At 35.0% G+C, this 21,530-nt stretch overlaps 1 protein-coding gene across 1 annotated transcript in view; it reads right to left on the bottom strand.

Annotated features, from left to right (window-relative positions):
• Positions 1 to 45: 45 nt before the first annotated feature.
• The window catches only part of tun (N-terminal glutamine amidase tungus), a 236,399-nt gene continuing 214,914 nt past the window's right edge, over positions 46 to 21,530 (bottom strand). Inside the window, exons 4-5 of the mRNA XM_081735620.1 lie at positions 19,611 to 19,735; positions 46 to 12,645 (exon numbers count right to left, since the gene is read on the bottom strand). Coding sequence (XP_081591746.1) covers positions 12,539 to 12,645; positions 19,611 to 19,735 — 232 coding nt within the window. The 3' untranslated portion in view covers positions 46 to 12,538. The remainder of the gene's footprint in view (positions 12,646 to 19,610; positions 19,736 to 21,530) is intronic.

Here is a 21,530-nt window from a genome sequence, read left to right on the forward strand (position 1 = left end):
ATAAAAACAAAACTTTTACATGGTTACATCAGTACGTAATTGAGCTTTTTCTTTCCTTTTTTTTTTTTTTTTTCACGTAGTCACCATCCCTCTCGATACACTTAGTAAGACGAGGGATCAATTTTTTCAAGCCTTGGTCAAAGAAGTCTGCCGCCACCTCTTTTGTCCAATTCTTCACCTTTCTTCGTCAGCTGAAATATTTTTTCCGCCCAGATGCATCTTCAGGAAGGTGAACAGATGATAGTGTGAAGGCGCCAGGTCAGGGGAATGCGTGCGGTGGTTCAAAATATCCCATCCGAATGACTCCAAAAGTTACTTTGTTGTATTGGCCGTATGCGTTCTGGCATTGTCATGCAGAAAGCAGACTCCCTTCGTCCATAGTCTCCTCCTCTTGTTCTCATATTTTTTTTTTTTTATCTTCTTAAAAACTTCAGTCGAAGCAGGAGCGTGTAGTGCGTATTACCGCTGTTACTGGCGGTAACTAAGAGTATGACAGTTTTCCGTTCTTTTCATGTGTCTCTAAATTTCATTATCAGTATAGGAAGATGTTTCCATGTTTTTCTTTTTTTCTTTCTTTCTTTCCTTTCCTTTTTTTTAAGTTTGGACGGCCCATGCCGCATTTACATTGTGAACGAACGCAACATACTGTAAAATAGGAACGCAAATAAGAGCATACTGTTATTGATACCGCAGATTTCAGAGGTAACGCGAACCCCAACAGCGGTCATTCACTTCAGAAGCACCTTTCAGTGTGCCAGCCAGAATATCCTGCGTGATCGTATTTGGAATGGCCCTTATGTTACCGTTCGGCTGAGTGGATCAGGAAAAATAGGAACGTTCCCTGTCAAAACAAGGAGAATCTAGAATTTCATCAGCATGTATATTATACTCATCGCCCCTTGGAGTCACTCGCTCTCGGCTCTCCTCTCGCTATAATGGATCGAGCGGGCGGCGATTCTACTATACTTTTCGTTTGCTTCCCCATTCTAAGGATGGGAAGTTTACTGTAATTTCCGGTATTTATAAGATTATTTCATTGTCTTAACAGTATACAATTTCGGACAAATATAAGTAGCAGGTTTTCATAGTAATAACATTGAAGATCTGCTACTGTGAGACTATGTTCCGAAGTGCATTATTTATATGTTAACATATTTTTTTACAAGACTGTACGTTAATACATTATCTTTAAATAATACAACAGAGAAAAAGAAGAAATATTCCATAGGACATTCTAACAAATAAATTTAAGATAAGTTTACTTTGATCCAAAAAATTTCTTATTGATCGTTAATTTGAGTTTATGGTAATTTATTTTTTTAATTGAGATTTTATTTCTGCTTAAATGGTAGAAAAATTTTTCTGGTAGCTGTCTCGACCCTGAAAGAGCAAAGATATTGTCAGTTTCTGAAGTGCCATTAAATGTACAGAAATGCCTATCGATGAAATACGTTGTGCTATATGGGAACTGTTTCAATAGCAAGAGGGAATAGTAATGATAATTAGAGATAAGCAGAGATGTTTCCCGCGCTCCTTCTAATTCGAATACTTATTATTATTTAGGATTTACGCTAATTAAGTTGAAAATATTTTGTTTTTAATTTAGTAGTAGAATACTTTCGATTCAAAAATTTCCAACTCGAGCCGCTAGCCTACTAGTTGAAGTTGCACTTCCATACAGTTCGATGTGTTGAAAAGAACTGTGCAGTCATACCGCAGTTTGACTGTCCCAAACTGTTTGAGTGTCTAACTAATTTTTAATACAGAAAACTTGTTACTCAAATATACGATAGAGCTCCGGTTATGGTTGATGAGGTAGGGAGCTGCAGCCTTTTATTAAACAAAGGTATACAGAAGTCTTATTTTTTCATTGTTATGCCCATAGGCTTAATTTAGTTTTAGAAAAGTCCATTCACTGTACTTTTTTTTTTTTTTTTTTTTTTTAAGTGTCGGGACTTACTTCTTTTTTCTCGAAGTCTTCAAAAAGAACAAATGCTCTGGATTATGTAGTCAGAAAAAGTATCCCAACAGCCTCAAACACAAGGTGGAACTATAGAAGTAGGATAAGTGATATCCTATATAACTTTAAAGATGAACTGTTAGGACTCTTTAAATCCATGGTGGAAAACCCCGACAAATGTGATTCTCAAACCAGAGTTCGTGCAGCAAAATTCTATCAAACCCTTCCAAGTTTTGACTTCAATTTTTTACTTGAATTGTTCCCTCAGCATCAAGATCTTGTTCAATATCTTACAAAAGAAAATTCATGATGTAGGTTACTGCAGAAAGAAAATAGATGACTTTGAAAAATATCTAAGATCATTGAGAGACACTTTAAATTATATTCAGTAAAAACTTGAAGAACCTGAAGAGCCACACTGTTCAAAAACTTTAAGAGAAAATGAAGTGGGATTGGTCCCTAAAAAATAGTTGTCAATTTCTATAGTTTGAAATGGTTGATACGCTGAAAGAGAAAGTGAATATTAGATTTTCTGATAGTGAGAAACAAGAGTTATATTCTCAACAACCGGTAACAATTGCCGAAGTGTCACGCCACGCCACTGAGACGAAATTTTCCCTTCACAACGAGATAACGGATAACGGCTGCAAATCTCGCACTTGGCGGCAGATTTTATGGACACCTTTCACGGGAGACGTTACTGTGGCCATAGTTTTGGTCGTACTGACGCGTGATTGGGCTCGCTGGAAAGGATAGGAGCTAAGCTACACGGCAGTGTGACCAACACAGCAATAACAAATTCCCTCTGCCCGCAAGGGCCTAGTACATTTATTTTGTGGACGTGCCTCGTGTAAAGGATACTTTCAAAAATTGATAAATAAACTAGTCACCGCTAACGTAATTATTTTGTGCGTCTTTGTGTTTCGTATCTTTAATAAAAATTACTTTCCTATCTATGTGAACAAACCCTTATAATATGCTAATGAATAAAACTTGCACCAATCAATAATAAGATTTTATGTAATATTTTATTCTAATTAGTATTCAATTACGACAATCAATTTACTTTGGTAATTAGCAAAATATACAGATTGCAGGTACAACTAAATAATAAACATTAATATCGGTTCAGATACCTCGTTGTATGATTCTGCCAAAGCCAGGACATACGAACATACTCACATTGCATTATCAGTTCAGTAGATACTTTAAAAGACAGAAACTTGAGAGATTTTTACAATAGAAAAAAGTAATGATTTCTCAAATTAATAAAAAAGTTAGTTTTCTTTTCCAAAATATATCATTGCATTGAAAATTTTCTTTCAGAAAAGGGCAATGAATATTCAGGTATCGATAAGAGATATCTCAGTCAGAAATTTGTGCATCATGAAAAGAGTAGGTTTGTGCGAATTGTATAGAGCTTCATGTATACCGTTTATGACCGTACACGAGAAAAGGCCACAAGGACAGATAAGAAATCGAATTATACTACGATACAATTAAACTAGATAAGTTATTAATGGGTGGTTCATTTTCAGATGAAGAATGTTGTTTTGATGATTGAGAAAATATGAGAGAGAGAGAGAAATACCTAATTCATTGCTTTTGTTGTACATTTAAGAATATAGAGCTTAAGTTCTCTTATAAGCAATTATATAAGTGTTTGAGAGTTGTATTAGCGTAGCCTACAACTATTTTTACACCTTAAGTTATACTTCTATACCACACGTTCACCACTACAAATGACTGGCATCCAACATGTCTACCGATGATATTCAGTCTTCGTATGTTCAAAATTTGTACGGAAGTCACTTCTGTGCGTTCTCTGAAGGAACATTTTAATTCCCGTTAAAGTATCTCGAGCCTGCTTTTAATAACAACTCCCTCCATCTGAAAACTCCGTTTATTTAATATTTTGTGCGGCATGGAAGTTGTCTAAATAGTCTTCCACATATTTTGAATAACGTATGTTCTATTGTTCTAAATACATTACATATTATGCTCTTTTTGATCACGACCAACTTTAATTTCGTATATATTTTTGTGGATATCCTATACAGACAAAATAGTAAGAAACACTATATATGTATACAGATACAGGACAATACTTCTGGAATTATTATCGTTACAATAAGAAAACAAAAACTGGGAATAACACAAGAAGTATTTTGCACTTAAATATTCTTCTCGAAAAAAAACATTGAAAAATAGAAAGAAAAATGAATCTTAAATTGACAAATCATTTAAATAAAGACTTATCGTTGCTTATACTACGCAATCTCGAATCTTAAAACGTCCAGCTTTCAGGAGAGAAAAAAACAGTTAGTACCTTAATTGAATCATTCGCCTAGACGATGGTGTATGTATATACGTTAGTTGGAATAGACTAGCACGATACATTGTTTAGGCTGGGCGCATATTGAGCAAAGGAAAGCCAGCCAAGCCGAGGTAGACGGAGGCAGGAAAGAATTCGGAGAGACAGATCTGGGTGCACTGTGTACCTCAGTCATAACGCTGGATACATCTTTATAAAGCATGTGCTCGAATGAATATACTGTACGAGGCTTCGTTGCATTGCCCACAGTACTGAGCCTCGGCTCGGCTGTCCTGTCCTCTGGTCAATATACGGCCAGCCTAAGTGACATTTCTACTAATTGAATCATATGCCTAGATGATGGATTATGCATATACGTTACTTGCAATAGACTAACACGGTCTTTAGGCTGGACGCACATTGATCAAAGGAAAGCCAACCATAGCAAGGCACAGGGAGGCAGATACATTACTTGCAATAGACTAACACGATCTTTAGGCTGGACGCATATTGACTAAAGGAAAGCCAACCACAGCGAGGCAGAGAGAGGCAGGAAAGGATTTGGAGAGAAAGGTCTGAGTGTACTAACTGTGTATCTCAGTCACAACGTTGAATACATCATTGTGAAGCACGTGCTAGAGTGAATATGCGGTACAAGGCTTTGTTGCATTGCTCATAGTACTAAACATACGCTCGGTTAGTCTGTCCTCTGGTCAATATACGAGCGCCCTACAGCAGCACTAAAGCCTCTAAACCCGTGAGATTTGATTAACGAGATTTTGTAGTAATATCTTTTCATATATAAAACAGTTAAATGGAATAACAGCCATAGGAATATGACCAAGAACTGTATTCAGAAATAGTGCATTTTTTCTACGTTAAATAAAAGAAACACTGTTTGTTACCTTTGTGATCAATTTTAAGAATCAATATGATGAAAGATCTAAATTGTAACGTTTAAAAATATAGTACGATTAATGAGACCCAATTGTGTAAATTACTGCACTTATTTAACACGTTCGCTTCTACTTGACGCCAACTGGTATCAAATCGTAACCTGTAATGTGACATTGAAGCCTTTTGGCCTCAGAAACTGTTTATCATTTCTTAAGACTGGCATATGGTTGAATAATTTTAATACTAATGTAGATAAGCATTGAGGGTATTGAGATTATATACTCCAACAGAAGAAAATACTTCCCAGGTCTACTGCATTTGTTGGAAGTTAAGCTAGGAGCAAGTAGGCTACTTTGAAATCCCTTCCTGTTATCAAGTTTGTTAAATTAACTTAGATTAATATTTGAGTTACGCTCATACTACGGTTTCTATTACTATGTATGAAGACTATGAAATGATTCAACTGGTTTTCACAGTATGTTTCCTTGTCTAATCATATTTGACATTCCTTAAAAACTCTTTCTGTTTCTACCAAATGGAATTAAAAATAAAATATTATCTATCGAATTACCATTTCGTAATTTGCTACTTACAAGAAACCCATGTGGTAAGAAATTCAAGAAGGCTGACTCTAAATCCACCCGTAACAACTATACTTAGAAACCGAAAATGAACGGAATATCAACACAAGTTGAACCCACACAAGTAATTCTTTTCAATAAAAGATCTGTAGAAAAGAAATAAACTTCATAAATTACTGTAAATAGACATTAAATGGAATAGAATTCTGAAGTTTTCAAAGTCTAACGCTGAACGCATATTTTGTAAAATAATTTGTCGAAGTAAAATCATGGGAATACAACTCTGGAAATTGTATATTAATTTTGATTCCACAAAATTAGGTTTTCTTAGATTAACTGGAAATCAACAATTACAAGCATAGCTTTTGCTCGTATGTTCAATTAAAATATCCTTGCCGTTATTAAGGAACAAAGCCATTCCATTATTTCTGCTGTTCGATAGTTGCCTGTTTGTTATAAATCAGTAGAAAATAAAAAAAAAAAAATAAGTAGGTACTTTACTGAACAAAACAAAAGGAAAAGAAAGAAGAAAAATAGGGACTTTTGTGATACATGTAAAAAGTCTCTATCTTCAGAGGCAGATCATCAGTGCTACACAGTTGCTGTTTTACTCCTCCAACACCACATGGACTTCTCTTTTTCTACAACAATTACATTTTTTTCTAGGAGAATACGTAAAATTGTACATACATACATTTATCAAATACAGAACACACATCTATCATAGAGGAAGTTGTAATAGTCTTGGCTTTTAAAAGGCAGTAGTAAACATTACACTACAACAGGTAATATAAAACAATTTATATATTTTTATAGTTATTTTTACAAGTATATATATAAAAATGGTTTTGAGAATGGCACTTAGAACGTGTAGTATGTGAGAAATGGTATATAATATTTAGTACAATGGAAGTTCAAGTAAGTGTCTATATATATTTTTTAAAGAATAATAAATGTTTGTATCTTGATCTTGTCAAGTGCAAATGAATTTCATAAGTTCATTTGTATTGGGCTCAAGCAGACTTATAGTGTAGAAGTTACGCTGCTTTCTCTTCATCTACGTTTCCTCATTACCAACATAGATAATAGCAGTAATTGACCGATGTATTATAAAAACATTAAAGGGGTGACTAATTCTTAATGCTCTTTTCTATTCATTGGTTTTAATACGCGGTAGCGGTATATATATGTTGTCGAACGAAGCGTCACAAAGAACACTGCATCACGTGAAATCTATGTACATGATACAATCATGTTTAAATTCAATATAATAAACTGACGGATGAGGTTGAGAAAGACCACTTCTAGTCTACGATGCAGTCAATTTATACACACAAGGTGTTCCGGAAATACAAAGATAAACTTCGCACACGTGTTCAGGAACTCAATAAAAGAAAAACAGTGCATCTGCGACTTCGGTTGAAAACGTTTTATTTTGGAGATACAGCGAACTTAAGATAATTTGTGACATGGGTCGCAGGATAGCTACAGTAAATAAAATAACAGACAGACTTCGCATACGTGTTCAGGACTTAAACACAAGAAAAGAGCTTATCTCCGACTTCGGATAACTAAGATAAATGCCTAACTACGGAGATGTGGCCAATTTAAAGTAAATTAGTGGAACTAGTCGTAGGATGGCTACACGGAATAAAATGATAATTAGATGTTTCAGACCAAAGTCACAGATTAACTATTTTCTTGTGTTGAGTTTCTAAACACGTACGCGAAGTCTGTCGATTTATTCCCGGAAAGCCCCATATATCTTTCTAATCGGTACCTTTTTAATCAATGCAGAATATATAATTTATGGTTGTGTAATTAGAATATTTGTGTCAGTAGCGGAAGTTTATTTATTTTTTATTTTTATAATTATGAAGTTAGGTATTTTATCAGTTTTCGCGTACTTCAGCCGATGTTTTTACATATTTTCCGTCCATCCTTCAAACTCTCAGGATTTGTACGACGGAATTTTTATATATGAAGGGTTGATTTGATGAAGAAATCATGTAATAAATCTGAAATTTTACAAGAGAGTTTTCATCTTTTTAGTGTTCATTTAATCTTGTTTTCTTACTTGGTTTGTATAAATATACACTTATTCTTATTATGTCTCATACTTTGACGAACTTTGTGGACAAGAGTTCATATGGAAACAGTCATTTATGCAATAAAATGCGTTTTGAAAAAAATGGTACCTTAGCTCTTATCCAGAGCAGCCCTTCATATGTTAATCTTCTATCTAGAGACAAATTATATTTAAGAAGTTTATTTTTACGCAAACATTCCAAACAGGTCAGCAAAAAATATATTGCGTGCACTATCGTTCTATTTTGACAAATTTTAATATACCCATATTTAAAAAGTTTTTTGTAAACTGAATGCACGTGTATGATGAATGTTAATCAGCGTAGATTAGCAATACAACATAGTTTGCGATATTTCACTTCAACTTATTTGGATTCACGTTTCGAACAGAATTTTCACAACGATCTAATGAAGATTTTAATTATACAACCATAAAATACATATCTTGCATTTACCAAAAATATATGCCAAAAGTGTTCCAATAGGAAAAAATGGCCCTTATCAACTCTCACCTTTTACGACCTTGAAGGTAGAATGCGGAGTTTCGGAGGAATTCACAGTAGAGCTAAGGGGGTTTACAGTTTACAATAAGTGATATACCAGCATGCTAATAGTGTATACGGGTAATAGAGGACAAGCAGTCAGGACTGGATCATAAATGGTCAGTAGTTTTATGTGTTTTATTGTTCTATACCATATTACCTTAGATAAACGCCACATACGTGTTAACAGAGCCCTATATCGGAGGAACTGTTCTCATCCTATTTCAACACTCACAGCCTAGATACACATACACTAATACTAGCGTCGCCATATTCTGACTTCGAGCATAATAGAATGAAATTATCAATTCACTGACCAATTATTGCAATAGTGCATACACTAGCGTTATTTATTCATAGATAATATACTGAAAATATTACGCCCATAGTTTTCACCCTTAATCTCTTCTAAGCCAAAGACCGACGCAATCATCTTCGGTCGATAAATTCAGTTGATTAATATTATTATTATTTTTATCATTAAGCTTTAGATCACTTGTTCATTGTTGCTTTACTTATGGTAAATTATCGCAACTGTTCTCTGAATAATATTCTAAGCCACTTCCCTAGTTTGACAGGTTCATCCGAATGACCATATAAACTATAGCTTTTATTACACGCAAGAAACAAGGAAAACACTTTTCCCGGAACAAATGTAAAATTTGAAAAATTATATTTCTACAATCTATAAAAATATCAACTTACGAACTTCAGCAATGGTTTATCTGAAAGCTAGCACTTCACAAGATGAGATACAAACCAACCTGAGGTTACAAAGGATAGTAGAGAGGATAAAAAGGGATCAAAGCGGTGCAAATAGATGTTGGACCGCAACACGGCTATTGTCAGCATTAAGTGCTGCTGACATTAAGCATACAGGCAGTCATTTATCTTTATTTATTTTGATATGAATGGACAAAAAACAAACTTTTAGTTATTAAGCCTTCTCATGCAATGTAAGGCAGAAATAACATCATACGAACTCTATTTTTTATTTTCATTTATCTGCATTCAGACCACAAATTCAGAACATTTTATAGTGCATAATAATAATATACTGACATTTACATCTCTTAAGACCATTATGAAAGAATATGGGGGAAAATTTGATTTACAAGTTGATAAATACTTAAAAAAATAAACAATAACTGAAAACTTGCTCATGTGATACGAAGAACAAATATTTTTAAAAAATATAACATAGCGTATACATGAGCATTTAATATATGTATTTTATATATATATTTATATATTATTAATACTCATTGAAGTATTTGTTATAATAAATAACATCAATTTAGTTTGCATGGATATTAAACAGTAGCTGGTATTAAGTAGCAAGAAAATACAGAAAGGGAATCATTAAGAGATACTCACATACACTTGTCACTTCAGTGATCATCAGAAATATTGTTATTTAGTAAATTCCTGGCCTTTAGTTCTTTCTTCATTATTTTTATAATTTTAAGTTACGATGCGTGTAAACAAATAAACTAATAATCATTCTAATTTTCTTCAGTAAGAAATAATTTGTAACTACAAAATGTGACTGTTTTTACCATGAAGACCACAACATGACATGAATACAGTAATGTTGTCCTCTGTCTTTCTTCTCGCGACCAACAATATTTAGGTCCTAACAAGTCTGAATTAGAAAAATGTTTTACCCTTGATACTTCTTTTCATGAATTTCGAGTCAAATAATTGATTATAACAAATCAATCCCAGTGTGCGCGTAAGGAAGTTAAAAAATCTGTACGAAAACACAAACTGAAAGAACTAAATATAGAAATATATTTTCTTAAATGAATTGCTCCAATTCTTGCAGCTTTTCCTTCTAGATACTCGTACATCATTAACTATAGTTGGATGTTCAGATGAGAATTTATTTATTGATCTTCCCTCTTTGCCAACATTTCATCTTCTGATCTTCTATTTTGCTAATTTATTTATTTCTTCTCAAACTCTACTTTATATATACACATTAAATTCAAGTTCACTTGGAACTTCATATTATATATCAAGGAGAATTCGAGAAGGGAAAAATCACAAGCAAGAATGCCCAATTTCTTATCTGAAGAAAGAATATTAATTACATGAAACACGAGTGTCGGGAAGCAGAGACGATTAAAATTCTAGCGGATCATTTAAGAAAATAAGCGTCTCTGTATCAATGTTATGTCGGTTCTGAAGTTTATCAGCGACATAGTGACCAAGTCCTCATTATAAGGCTATGATTTTGTATTTGAGACACATTATTATAACCATGGATACTCTACATAAATTTCAGGTTATAATTTTTTTTAATAATTACACAACTGCACTTTGTCGTATGTCACGAACTGTACATATCTGTTCCAACTACAAGTCATGATACAATATGCACGACAGAAGTACAGTATTAAGTTGCTGTTGATTCAAACTATAGACGAGTCACTTAAAAATGTAATATGCTTGTATTATTCTATTTATTTACTTTTGTTTTGTTTGTTCACGCCATTTTTTTTTTTTGTTTGTTGTTGTTGTTGAAATACACGCTAATATCAAAATATTGCGCTCAGTGTTTGAATTACTGGAGAGATGAGGGGGAAACCTCCCTCTGTAAAGAAACGAAAATATCGCTGAGAGAGGTGCTTACATGGACATGTACTGCAAGAGATTTTTTGTCTACTGTACTCTACTGCAGATGTATTTCCAAATTGCACGAAGTATTCTCTGTGCTAAATACGTATAAACAGAAGAATTCCTGTCCGTTGTGAAGATGTTACTAAACGTTAGGAGGAAAGAAGAGTTTCATATCTGAGAGTATCTGTAAAAGGAAGGGCTCTATTCCGTAATAATACATATATTTTTTACGAGTACAAAAAAAAAAAAAAAAAAGTCGGTTAAGAACATTTTCATTAGTGTGTGTATATATATTGCAAAGATAAAACTGATTTCTTTCTTGAGGAGCTGCAGTACGTATGTATGTGCAGTACCGGGCACCCTAGCTCATAGTAATTGGAGACTATCACTCGAGAGAATATTCTGCATCTGAAACAGCCAACTTTGTAGTTACAAATATCCCACTATATACAGAAAACAAATTGATAACTTAAAAAGCTGTATAACTACATTGGTTGTTTATCTGCATATGCAAATAATAATAACCATAATAAAAAAAAAATAGCTAACAAAACAGTGTGAGGCATGACTCTACCGTGCTTCGCGCACATTTGATTTTCCTTTTTTTCACTAAATCACGTAGTCTACGTTGATCGTCAGTAGTTTTTACTTTCACACAATTCAATTTGCAGTTGACCAGATATTATCACTGATGATCATCATCTGTTATATTTTTTTATGCCGCACTTACAAGTAACCACTTTCTAGTAATGTTTCAAATTTTCCTCACTAACAGATATTCGCCTTAGTTATTTAGCTCATCAGATATTCAATATATTTTATGATATATATACAGCACACACACACACACGCGCGCGCACGGTTCCTTTCTTAATCATAAACAGTATAATATTATTAATAATAAAATTATGCATCAGAGCTCACATAATGCAAGGTGCTTTTATTGTGATGCAGGTGAATGCACAACACAATGAAAAACACAGCGAAATGTGGAGCATTTGTCAACATTCACGGATACAAGAAATATAATGAAATATAACCTACAGGATAAGTGAGTAGAATTTCTGATGTTTTCTAAAAGTGATAAAGATATCCATAAGATAAGATAGTTAACATGCAGAAGCAGAAGTCCACAAGCCACTCATAATCATCTTAAGTTTCTTAACCAATTGTTTACCTTTCCGCTCACGATTTACTTATGTAGCAGATGAAATTCATTATGAAAATGTCAGAACCAACTCCTCTTATCCTGTAGGTTAACGCCATTTTACCATGATTTTTTTTTTTTCGATTTGTAGACTCATGTGTTATGCAAAATTCTCGTAAACTTGCATTTGAACAAACAGCCTTGACAGAAGGAGGAGGAGGAGAGGCAAAACGAGGAGAATTTACTAACGCAAGTCTTCAAAAACAAGAACGATGAAGAAGTAAAATCACTTAGCCCACTGCTGCTTGACTTTGCTTTTTTAATTTTCCATTCATTCCGTCTTTCGTTACACTCTACTCTTGCTAGTGGACTCCATTGACCAGCTCAACCTTGCTGAAAAAATCTCTTCACCAACTGTGTCAGATTCATTACTTCGCCTAATCCCTTTTGTGGATCCATGTCAATAAACTCTTCCAAGTTGTTAGCACAATCTGAAAGACAATAGTCATTTCCATTTACTGCTCACATTGAAAAATATATTTTGACATGCTTCTAAGACACATTCAGATGTTATGTAAAGTTGTTCCACTAATGTTTTCAGAAATAGAAAAGAGTTGTTTCTAAAATATGAACATTTTAACTGCAAGAGAAATAAAATCACATATAGAAAACGACGTATTTTAGAAGGTATCCAAGAATAAATATCATTGCTAAATGAAATTCAGAACATCATTATCTACTATTAAAAAGTATATTAGTTAGCTGCATGCCAACAAAATGTAAGTTTTTTTTTTTTTTTTTTTTTTCAACCACTGTATACAAAATTATATAACTAATTGATCTAAAGCTCTTCCCAATATAAAATGAATTTAGTAAGTGCATGAATAATAATCATAATAGTAAGTAAGGTTTTGGGACAGGTCATGAAGACCCAAGGGTTCGACACTTTCTTGACTGGGCACTCAAGGAGATAATGTAGTCAGCACCAGGCTCTGGTCAACTATACTTAACCTAGGTTGTCTCACTACTATTTTAAAGAGGTTGCATGAATCCCAATGCCACACTGGAATGAGGATTGGAACGAAAAAAAAATCCCGCCTCACCGACAGTTGAACCCGGGCCGCCTAATTTGTACGCAGACGCCTTACCAATTACACTACCGCGGCTAATAATAATAATAATAATAATAATAATAATAATAATAATAATAATAATAATAATAATAATAATAATAATAATAATAATCGCGCCTCGGCAGAATTCACTGCAAGGTGAACCCAGTTCAGAGAACGCGAGGAGGTAGTGGGTAGTAAACGGCCTCCAGTAAAGATCAGCTGCGAATACTAAATAGGCAGCCCCCAATTAAAGCGGCAGTGAGAACCAGGGCGAGCTGGACCATGAAGTGACGATGATGGCCCATTCAAATAGCACAATGCCTATGTCTCACTGTGACATGGCGAGGAAGTGCCGCTATCCAATAAGCACTATCCCTTACTGCTTTGCAAAGTTATGATAAAGCAACAAAAAGGTTGGGTGATGACTGTTGATAACACTCATATATCAAAACCCAAGAAAATGGAGATGAAGAAGATAAAAGGAAGCTTCAGGAAACAGCCGCTACCTGGGAAGCGTCAGTGCACATCTCCTGTTGGACGTGATAACATAGGATTCATTGATGGCATGATGTTGAATCAGCGGACACCTGTCGGAATATCCACACAAACGCCAGCTGCGCAGATAAGTAACACCCAACGCAAACCAGTTACACCTGCAGAAAGTGTTTTGCACTTAGCAACCACCAATGCAGGGGAACCGGGAAAGTGCATTGAATGGTCAAGTGAAATAAACAAAGAATTAGTGCGCCTATATTATATAACAACGAAACTGCAAACAGTTAAGAGAGGATAGAGGCACAAGTTGGAATGCAATTCAGGAAAAAAAAAAAAAAAAATCCAGAAACTACATAAACACAAACAAAACTATTTGCTGAGCAAAACAATATATTCACATAAAAATCAACATGTGTGTTACAGTTTCGCCAACTAACACTTTGGCTTCATCAGACACTATCTTCATCAGGCTTCATCAGAGGATAGTGTCTGATGAAGCCAAAGTGTTAGTTGGCGAAACTGTAACACACATGTTGATTTTTATGTGAATATATTGTTTTGCTCAGCAAATAGTTTTGTTTGTGTTTAAGTATATACAAAGCAAAGCTTCTATTTATGGAAAATATTACAGAAACTACAGTAATCGATCAGAGAATAGCAGATCAGATACGAATAATAAAAGTAAACAACGTAATATCAATAACTAGACTACAAATCATTAAAGAAGAAGCAGCAAAAGCAATAGCTACGGAAACAAATAAAGAAAATGAAAATGAGAGAAATGTCACGGTGATTTCAGAAAATATAAATAATACTGAGGATACAATCTAAACGCAAAACAAATCAGAAACTCAGCTAATGGCAAAGACATGGATAATAAAGAACACAATCAATTGAAAACAGAATATGAAAAAGCAAGGCAGAATTTTGGGACATAGAGCCAAGACTATCAGGACCCAAGATCAATACAGAAACTAAGACTACCAGGAAAATAAAGACAAAGACACGAGAAATCAATAAAATACTGTCAGGAGAAGCGAACAAAGCGGAAACTTTTAATGAAATCCACATGATAATAGACTGTGCAGCCTTAGCAATAACAAGAATAACAGAGGAAAGAAACAAGAGTAAAGATGAATCGGAGAAAGACATTAATAGAATCCAGAGGAAATACCCATGGGAAGAAATACTTAACAGAAACATAGAGGAAATAAGTAGAGATATAGGCAGAATAAAGTAATACAAGAGAGGTAACAGAGGAAAACAATTAACGAAACACACGCAGAAAATTTTCAACGAAACAAAGACACACACCAGACACGAAAAGCACAACAAACACACAACAGAATACGAAGATGCACTGAAACCAAAATCTGCTGTTTACAACAGTAGATTGAAAAGATGCAAGAAGAACTTAATAAGAAAGGACAATAGATTGTTCACAGACAATGAGAAGTTTTACAAGAGAATGACAGCAAAGCAAAACCCTGAGTAAACAGAACCACAAAAAGGAGCAACAGAGATTTACTGAAAACAACTGTGGGAAACGGATACACACACAATACTGAAGCAAAATGGATAAAGCAAACCAACAAATTGAAAATAAGCAAACCAATGGAACAGATCGCGAAGTTACAAAAGTAACAAGAAAAATGCACAACTAGAACGCGTCAGGAAATGACAAGATCCATAATTATTGATATAAACAATTCAAACACTCCATAGCACAACTGCACACTGCATTAGAAAGTTCATAGAAACCGCAAACCGCAGAAATGCTGATATTGCTCACAAGGAAGGGCATATCTAATCCATGAGAAACAGAAAGATAACCGACTCAACAACAACAGATGAATAACGTGCCTAAACACCATATATGAAATAACGACAGTATGCGTTGCGGACAAAATACGAAAATACTGCGGGAAAAACGATATAATAGCAGAACAGCAGAAAGGTTGCAGAGAATGCTCGAAAGCATACAAAGAACACTTAATAATAGACGCAGTAGTATCAAACCAGGCTCATGATTAAAAAAAAAAAAAAATAAATAAATAAATAAATAAATAAATAAAAAGATATGCACAACATACATAGACTAACAGAAAGCATACCACTCTTGGATCTTGCACTGTTTGAAAATTTATGGAATAAACGAGAAATTGATACATTTCGTACAAAACAACATGAGCAGATAAAATACAACACTATATCTGAAAGAAAACCAGACAAAAGTAGAGATAAAAGATACAATTGGAAGAAAAATAAAATGGACAGAAAACAGAATAATACACCCACGGGCTGCTAAAAAACGAGTATCATTATCAAGAAAAGATGGAGGATGTAGACTAATCAACACCCGAAATCTACATTGCAGACAAATCCAAATATTAATAAATTATTTCTACGGAAAGCAAGAAAATTCGAAACTACATAGAGCAATAGTAGCAACGGGCCACAAATATCAGCACCACCTAAGCTAGACGGACGAGTCGAAAGTAATACCGTTACAAAGAACAGAGGACATAAGGGAACAATGGAAAGAAAAAACACTACAAGGAGATTTCCAGAGCAAGTCAACCAGAACATGTCGATAGAGAAACGACATTTCAGTGGATGAAAATAGGAGATCTGTTCCCAGAAACAGAAGGCTTCATGAAAGGAATACACGACAAGGTAATAAATACAAAACACTACAAAAGCCTGGAAAACATCGCAATACAAGATGACAAATGAAGTCAAATACATCACGAAACAATAGAATATATCACAAGTAAATCCTCAATGATGATACAAACCAAATAGAAGGAAAAATACGACAAAGTGGCAACAATCATACATCAAGAAATAAGAATGAAGCAGAAAATGACACAAGAAGTACCGGAAGCCATACTAGAAACGTACAAAGACAAACTTTTACTGGAACAGAACAATACTAACCAATAAAGAAGTACATCATAATTGGCCGGACATCACAGTAATAAGCAAAGAGAAGGGAGAGGTGTTTCTAATAGACATCACAATACTGAACTTAACAAATCTGAGAAATCACACAGGGAAAAAAATAGAAAAATACAAACAGTTAGCCTAAAATGTCGATTAAAAGCAGGGAATTCGTGTTATTATTGAGTTCAAAAACTTTTGTCGATGCGAATACTGTCGAGAAATTTAAAGCCTAAAATATATAAAACGATAATCATGCCTGTTGTCATGTACGGTTGCGAAACATTGTCGCTTACTCGAAAGGAAGAACGTAGACTGAAAGTATTTGAGAACAAGATCCTGAGACGAATATTCGTGCCCAAGAAGAACGGGAATGGGGGATGACGGAAGCTTCATAACGAGGAACTACATAATTTATATCGTTTACCAAACGTTGTTAGGTTCATCAAGTTTAGGAGGCTCAGGTGAGCAGGTCATGTCGCCAGAATTAAAGAAAGTAGGAACGCTTTCAAAGCTTTAACTGGAAGTCCAATTGGAAAACGACCATTAGGAATAACTAGGCGCAGATGGGAGGGGAATATTAAGATAGATCACGCAGAAATAGGAATGCAAGTAGCAGCTGGATTCGGTTGGCTACGTACAGAAGTGAATGGAGCTCTTCTGTTAACGTGGTATTGAACCTCCGGGTTCCATAGGCCATAGAGAGTGAGCGAGTTAGTTAGCCCAAACATAAAAGAACAATGGGAGACCAAAAATGTGACAATAATACCAATTGTAATATCGGATGCCGGAGTGCCTCACAAGACGCTGAAAATGCACTTGAAACAATTGAAGAAAAAGCAATAAAGAAAATACACAAGAGCGTAATATTTGACACATACAGAGTCGCAAGAAACTCTCTGCAAACTCAAGAATAAAGGGTAAAACAAAAAGGAAACGTAACATACTTGGCTGACCCGTATATTACTATATTATCTGCTCAGATAAGGAGTGGAGATAATAATAATAATAATAATAATAATAATAATAATAATAATAATAATAATAATAATAATAATAATAATAATAATAATAATAATATAATCATCATCATCATCATACGATGTTAAAACCAAGAAGAGTTGCGGCCAACCAGATGAGTTTTAGTTGTGATGTGTAGTTACCCCATCGACTCTGAACGTGGTTACTTCGGGTTTGCTAGACTGGAGTTCGCTAGCTCCTAATTCAAGTAGCTCCCAAGTTACCTCTTAATGGTGCGTCAAAACTGAATATTTTGTTTACACCGAAATTGAATCAGAGACAGGCGTATAACAAGCACACTAATTATTATTATTATTATTATTATTATTATTATTATTATTATTATTATTATTATTTTTATTTTTAATAAACACTACTCAATTTCCGGAACATTTTTAGCCAATAAACAATATCCCTTTTTCAAACTTTGATAATTTAACTTCTACGTCCACATTACTTCTTAAATGCATTATCTTGTTAGGCAAAGAATGGAAGACACACACTTACTAGTATTTATCTGGTAAAACGGAACATCACACACACACAGACACACCAGACACACATACACTCTTGATACATAATTAATTGAGCAGTGGCGGCTCTTGGATAAATTCATATCAGTAATAAATATGATATTATTACTTCAAGTTAAGGACAGAAAACTTACTTAATATCTTAATTTTTGTATGCACGAAATAGGACATTAGGTAAGTTTTCTGTCTTAGATTGTAGCAATATTGTTATACCTAGTCTTACCATAAATACTGTCCCAATATTTTAATTTACTAATAACATGAGCTACATGGATGCATTATGAACCAAAATCACAAATAATTATCCAAAATGGCCATCATTAGCATTAACGTAGTCCTTAAGTCTTTTTGGCCATTCATCAATTGCATTACACAACACATCAACTGGAAAACCTGCAGCTGCTTTCCGAAAAAACCGCTGTAAACTTTCAACATTAGGCTGTTTCTTCTTGCAAGACATCTCCTGAAGCTTGGACTACACTTTGTAGTCCAAAGAGTTTAGGTCCAGACTTGCCGAAGGCCAGTCTGAAGTGGAAATGAAGTCCGGAACATCTGCCTCCAGCTACTGCTGGGGTTGTCTATGCCTTGTATGCTGGGGTTTAATCCTGCTGGAAGCTCCCTTTCTGTCCATAAAAGTGGGTGTTGGTGAGATTCTTGACTAGTCTTTCCAGCAGTGTCTCCTAGTACACTTTGACCCCGTTTTTACAGAAATGAAGCTCCGTTCTACCCTCGTAGCTCACACCCCACCGCTCAATTACTGATCCCTCTGGATCCTTGAAGCCTTTTCACCAGGTCAGCACTGCTTTCACAAGTTCCGGTGTTCGTACTGTGTGTGGTCTTTCTTGCCACGACCGATCTTACAAAGTTCCAGTCTTAACAAAGTGCTGGATAGTGTGGTAAACGATTTCTTTTTAATACTAATTTCTTCTGAACGGTTTTGAAATACCTCTCCTGGTGATTTGCCTACCTTGTGCAATGCTATCACGGCCACAAGATTTTCATACTCACTCCATTCCATCTTGAACACTTACAACTGACACCTTTATATTTCTTCAGCTCATCCGACAATGACTCACGCTTCATGATGCTGCTCTTGACGTAGCTCGTTTGTACGAGCAAAAGTACAGCCACCCTCAAAAGCTGGGACAGTATTTATGGTAAGACTACGTAATTAGTATCGATGTGCATTCTTCTAGCATGTCGTCATTGTGAGATCGATCATGTTACCCAATCACCCAATTTCGTTCTCTCTCTTTCTCTCTCCCCTTATCTCAAAAAAACAAAATAATGAAGTGGAATAACATTGCTTACAAACAATTTCATTTTCAACTATAAATATAAGGATTATACCTGGCAATGTAATAGGAGGATAATCTGGTGGTGGTTTCACCCATGTTCCATCCTCCCGGCGCATATGACTTCGATCTGATGAAAAGTTTTGAAGGAAAACCGCCGCTGGAACCACACGGAAATACCTATAATAAAAATAAATGTAAATACAAACTAACTTACTATACAGAGTTCGATGCAATTCTATACTAAATATTAAAATTATTATTTGTCACTACCAAGATCGCGACTGTATTTGCATGTCTGATTACCAAGATACAAAGCGCAAGTTTTACCAGAATTAAAGACATTAATGTTGCATACCAAATTATACAATACGAAGTAATAGACAAATTTGGCAAGAAATTATCTGACACTGGGACAAAGATAAGAATATTATTATCCCAAAAATATTTGCCAGGAAGACAACAGAAGACAGCATGAAATAATTCAGTACCTCAACAACAATGTTGTTTATTTTACACAAGGTGATAAACAAATTTCATCATTTTACATTTATGGAATAAAAAGGAATACAAAATATTGTTGTATCTATAAAAACTGTATATATGTGTGTGTGTGTATGTGACTTCAACAACGACCCCGAGGAAGTGACTACAGATCTTAATCAGCATCTGAACACCGCAGTGTCAATCAAAACAGTGAGGTGGAAACTGCACAAAACGACATGGGCATGTTGCTACTACCAAACCCCTAATAAAGACATGAATGTGCAAAGGCGACGTGCATGGTGCAATAGTCGCAAAAACTGGACTTTGGAGAACTAACTTCCATTCTTTTCTTTTCTTTCTTTCTTTTTTTTTTTTAACAAGTCACCCTTTACTCCCTTCCCTATCAATGGGGGCATCTTTGACGAACAGTCTCTGAATCATACGACCAAACTGTCAAACATGGTGGTTCTATTAATGTTTGGGTTACTGTATCATGGTATTCATCAGTTCTCCTTGTTACATTGCACGGTCGGGTCATAGGACCAGTGTACAGAGAACTTTTGGGAAACCAGGCCCATCTAATGGTGCAAACTTTATTTTTAGACGGGGATACCAGATCCCAGGATGATAATGCTCCCATTTGCACCGCTCGCCGTGTTCCAGAGTGATTTTAAGAACATGCTGATGAAGATCAATATCTTCTCTGTTCCGGTCAGTTCCCAGACCGGAATATCATTGAGCCTCTTTCGGCTGTTTTGGAAAAGAGGCTTCGGCCTTGATTTTAACCTCCTTCATCTCTACCTGAGCTTGAGGCTGTGCTGAAGGAGGAAAGGCTTTAAATCCATTCATAACTATTCATGACTTGTACCGGTCAATTTCATCCAGAATTCAAGCTGTATTGCGTGCTAAAGCTTTCACAGATAATCTCATCATTTTTTCCAATACATGTAATTAAACGTTACGCACACCAGCTTCCTCAACAACCCACCTCATCAACGAAATCTCATCCAAAGAGGGTATTAGCGAAACTTACAAGACATGTCGAAAAGAAGATTACGGATATGGCAGCCTGTGTGAATCCACCATCACAGCGTCTTATGGGTAAACGATGACATTGGCCCAATCGACAGCGAATCGTGTAATCCATCATAAATTGAAGCTGCACAGTGGCCGCAAGATCAGCGTGCGTGTGTTAACACCACGGTATATCGCAGAACAAAAGAGCAAAGGCAGAAGGTTAAGAATACCTCCTAGTTGGTGACCGCTAGAAACGTGTTGTGATAATGGACGAAGTATGGATTTACCTCAGTGACTGAAAAAGTTTGGGTCATCATCTACAGAGATGATGATGATGATAAGAAGAAGAAGAAGGAGGAGGAGGAGGAGATTAACTGTGCGTCAATGCAAAGAAAGCTTCTTATAGTTTTGTGTAGTGGTTGTAGCTGTTATTCTTTGCTTTAGAACTCAACTTTCAAGACACAGCTTGAAC

This window comes from Thermobia domestica, chromosome 13 (genome assembly GCF_964235325.1).
Source record: "Thermobia domestica chromosome 13, izTheDome1.hap1.1, whole genome shotgun sequence".
Classification (NCBI taxonomy): domain Eukaryota; kingdom Metazoa; phylum Arthropoda; class Insecta; order Zygentoma; family Lepismatidae; genus Thermobia; species Thermobia domestica.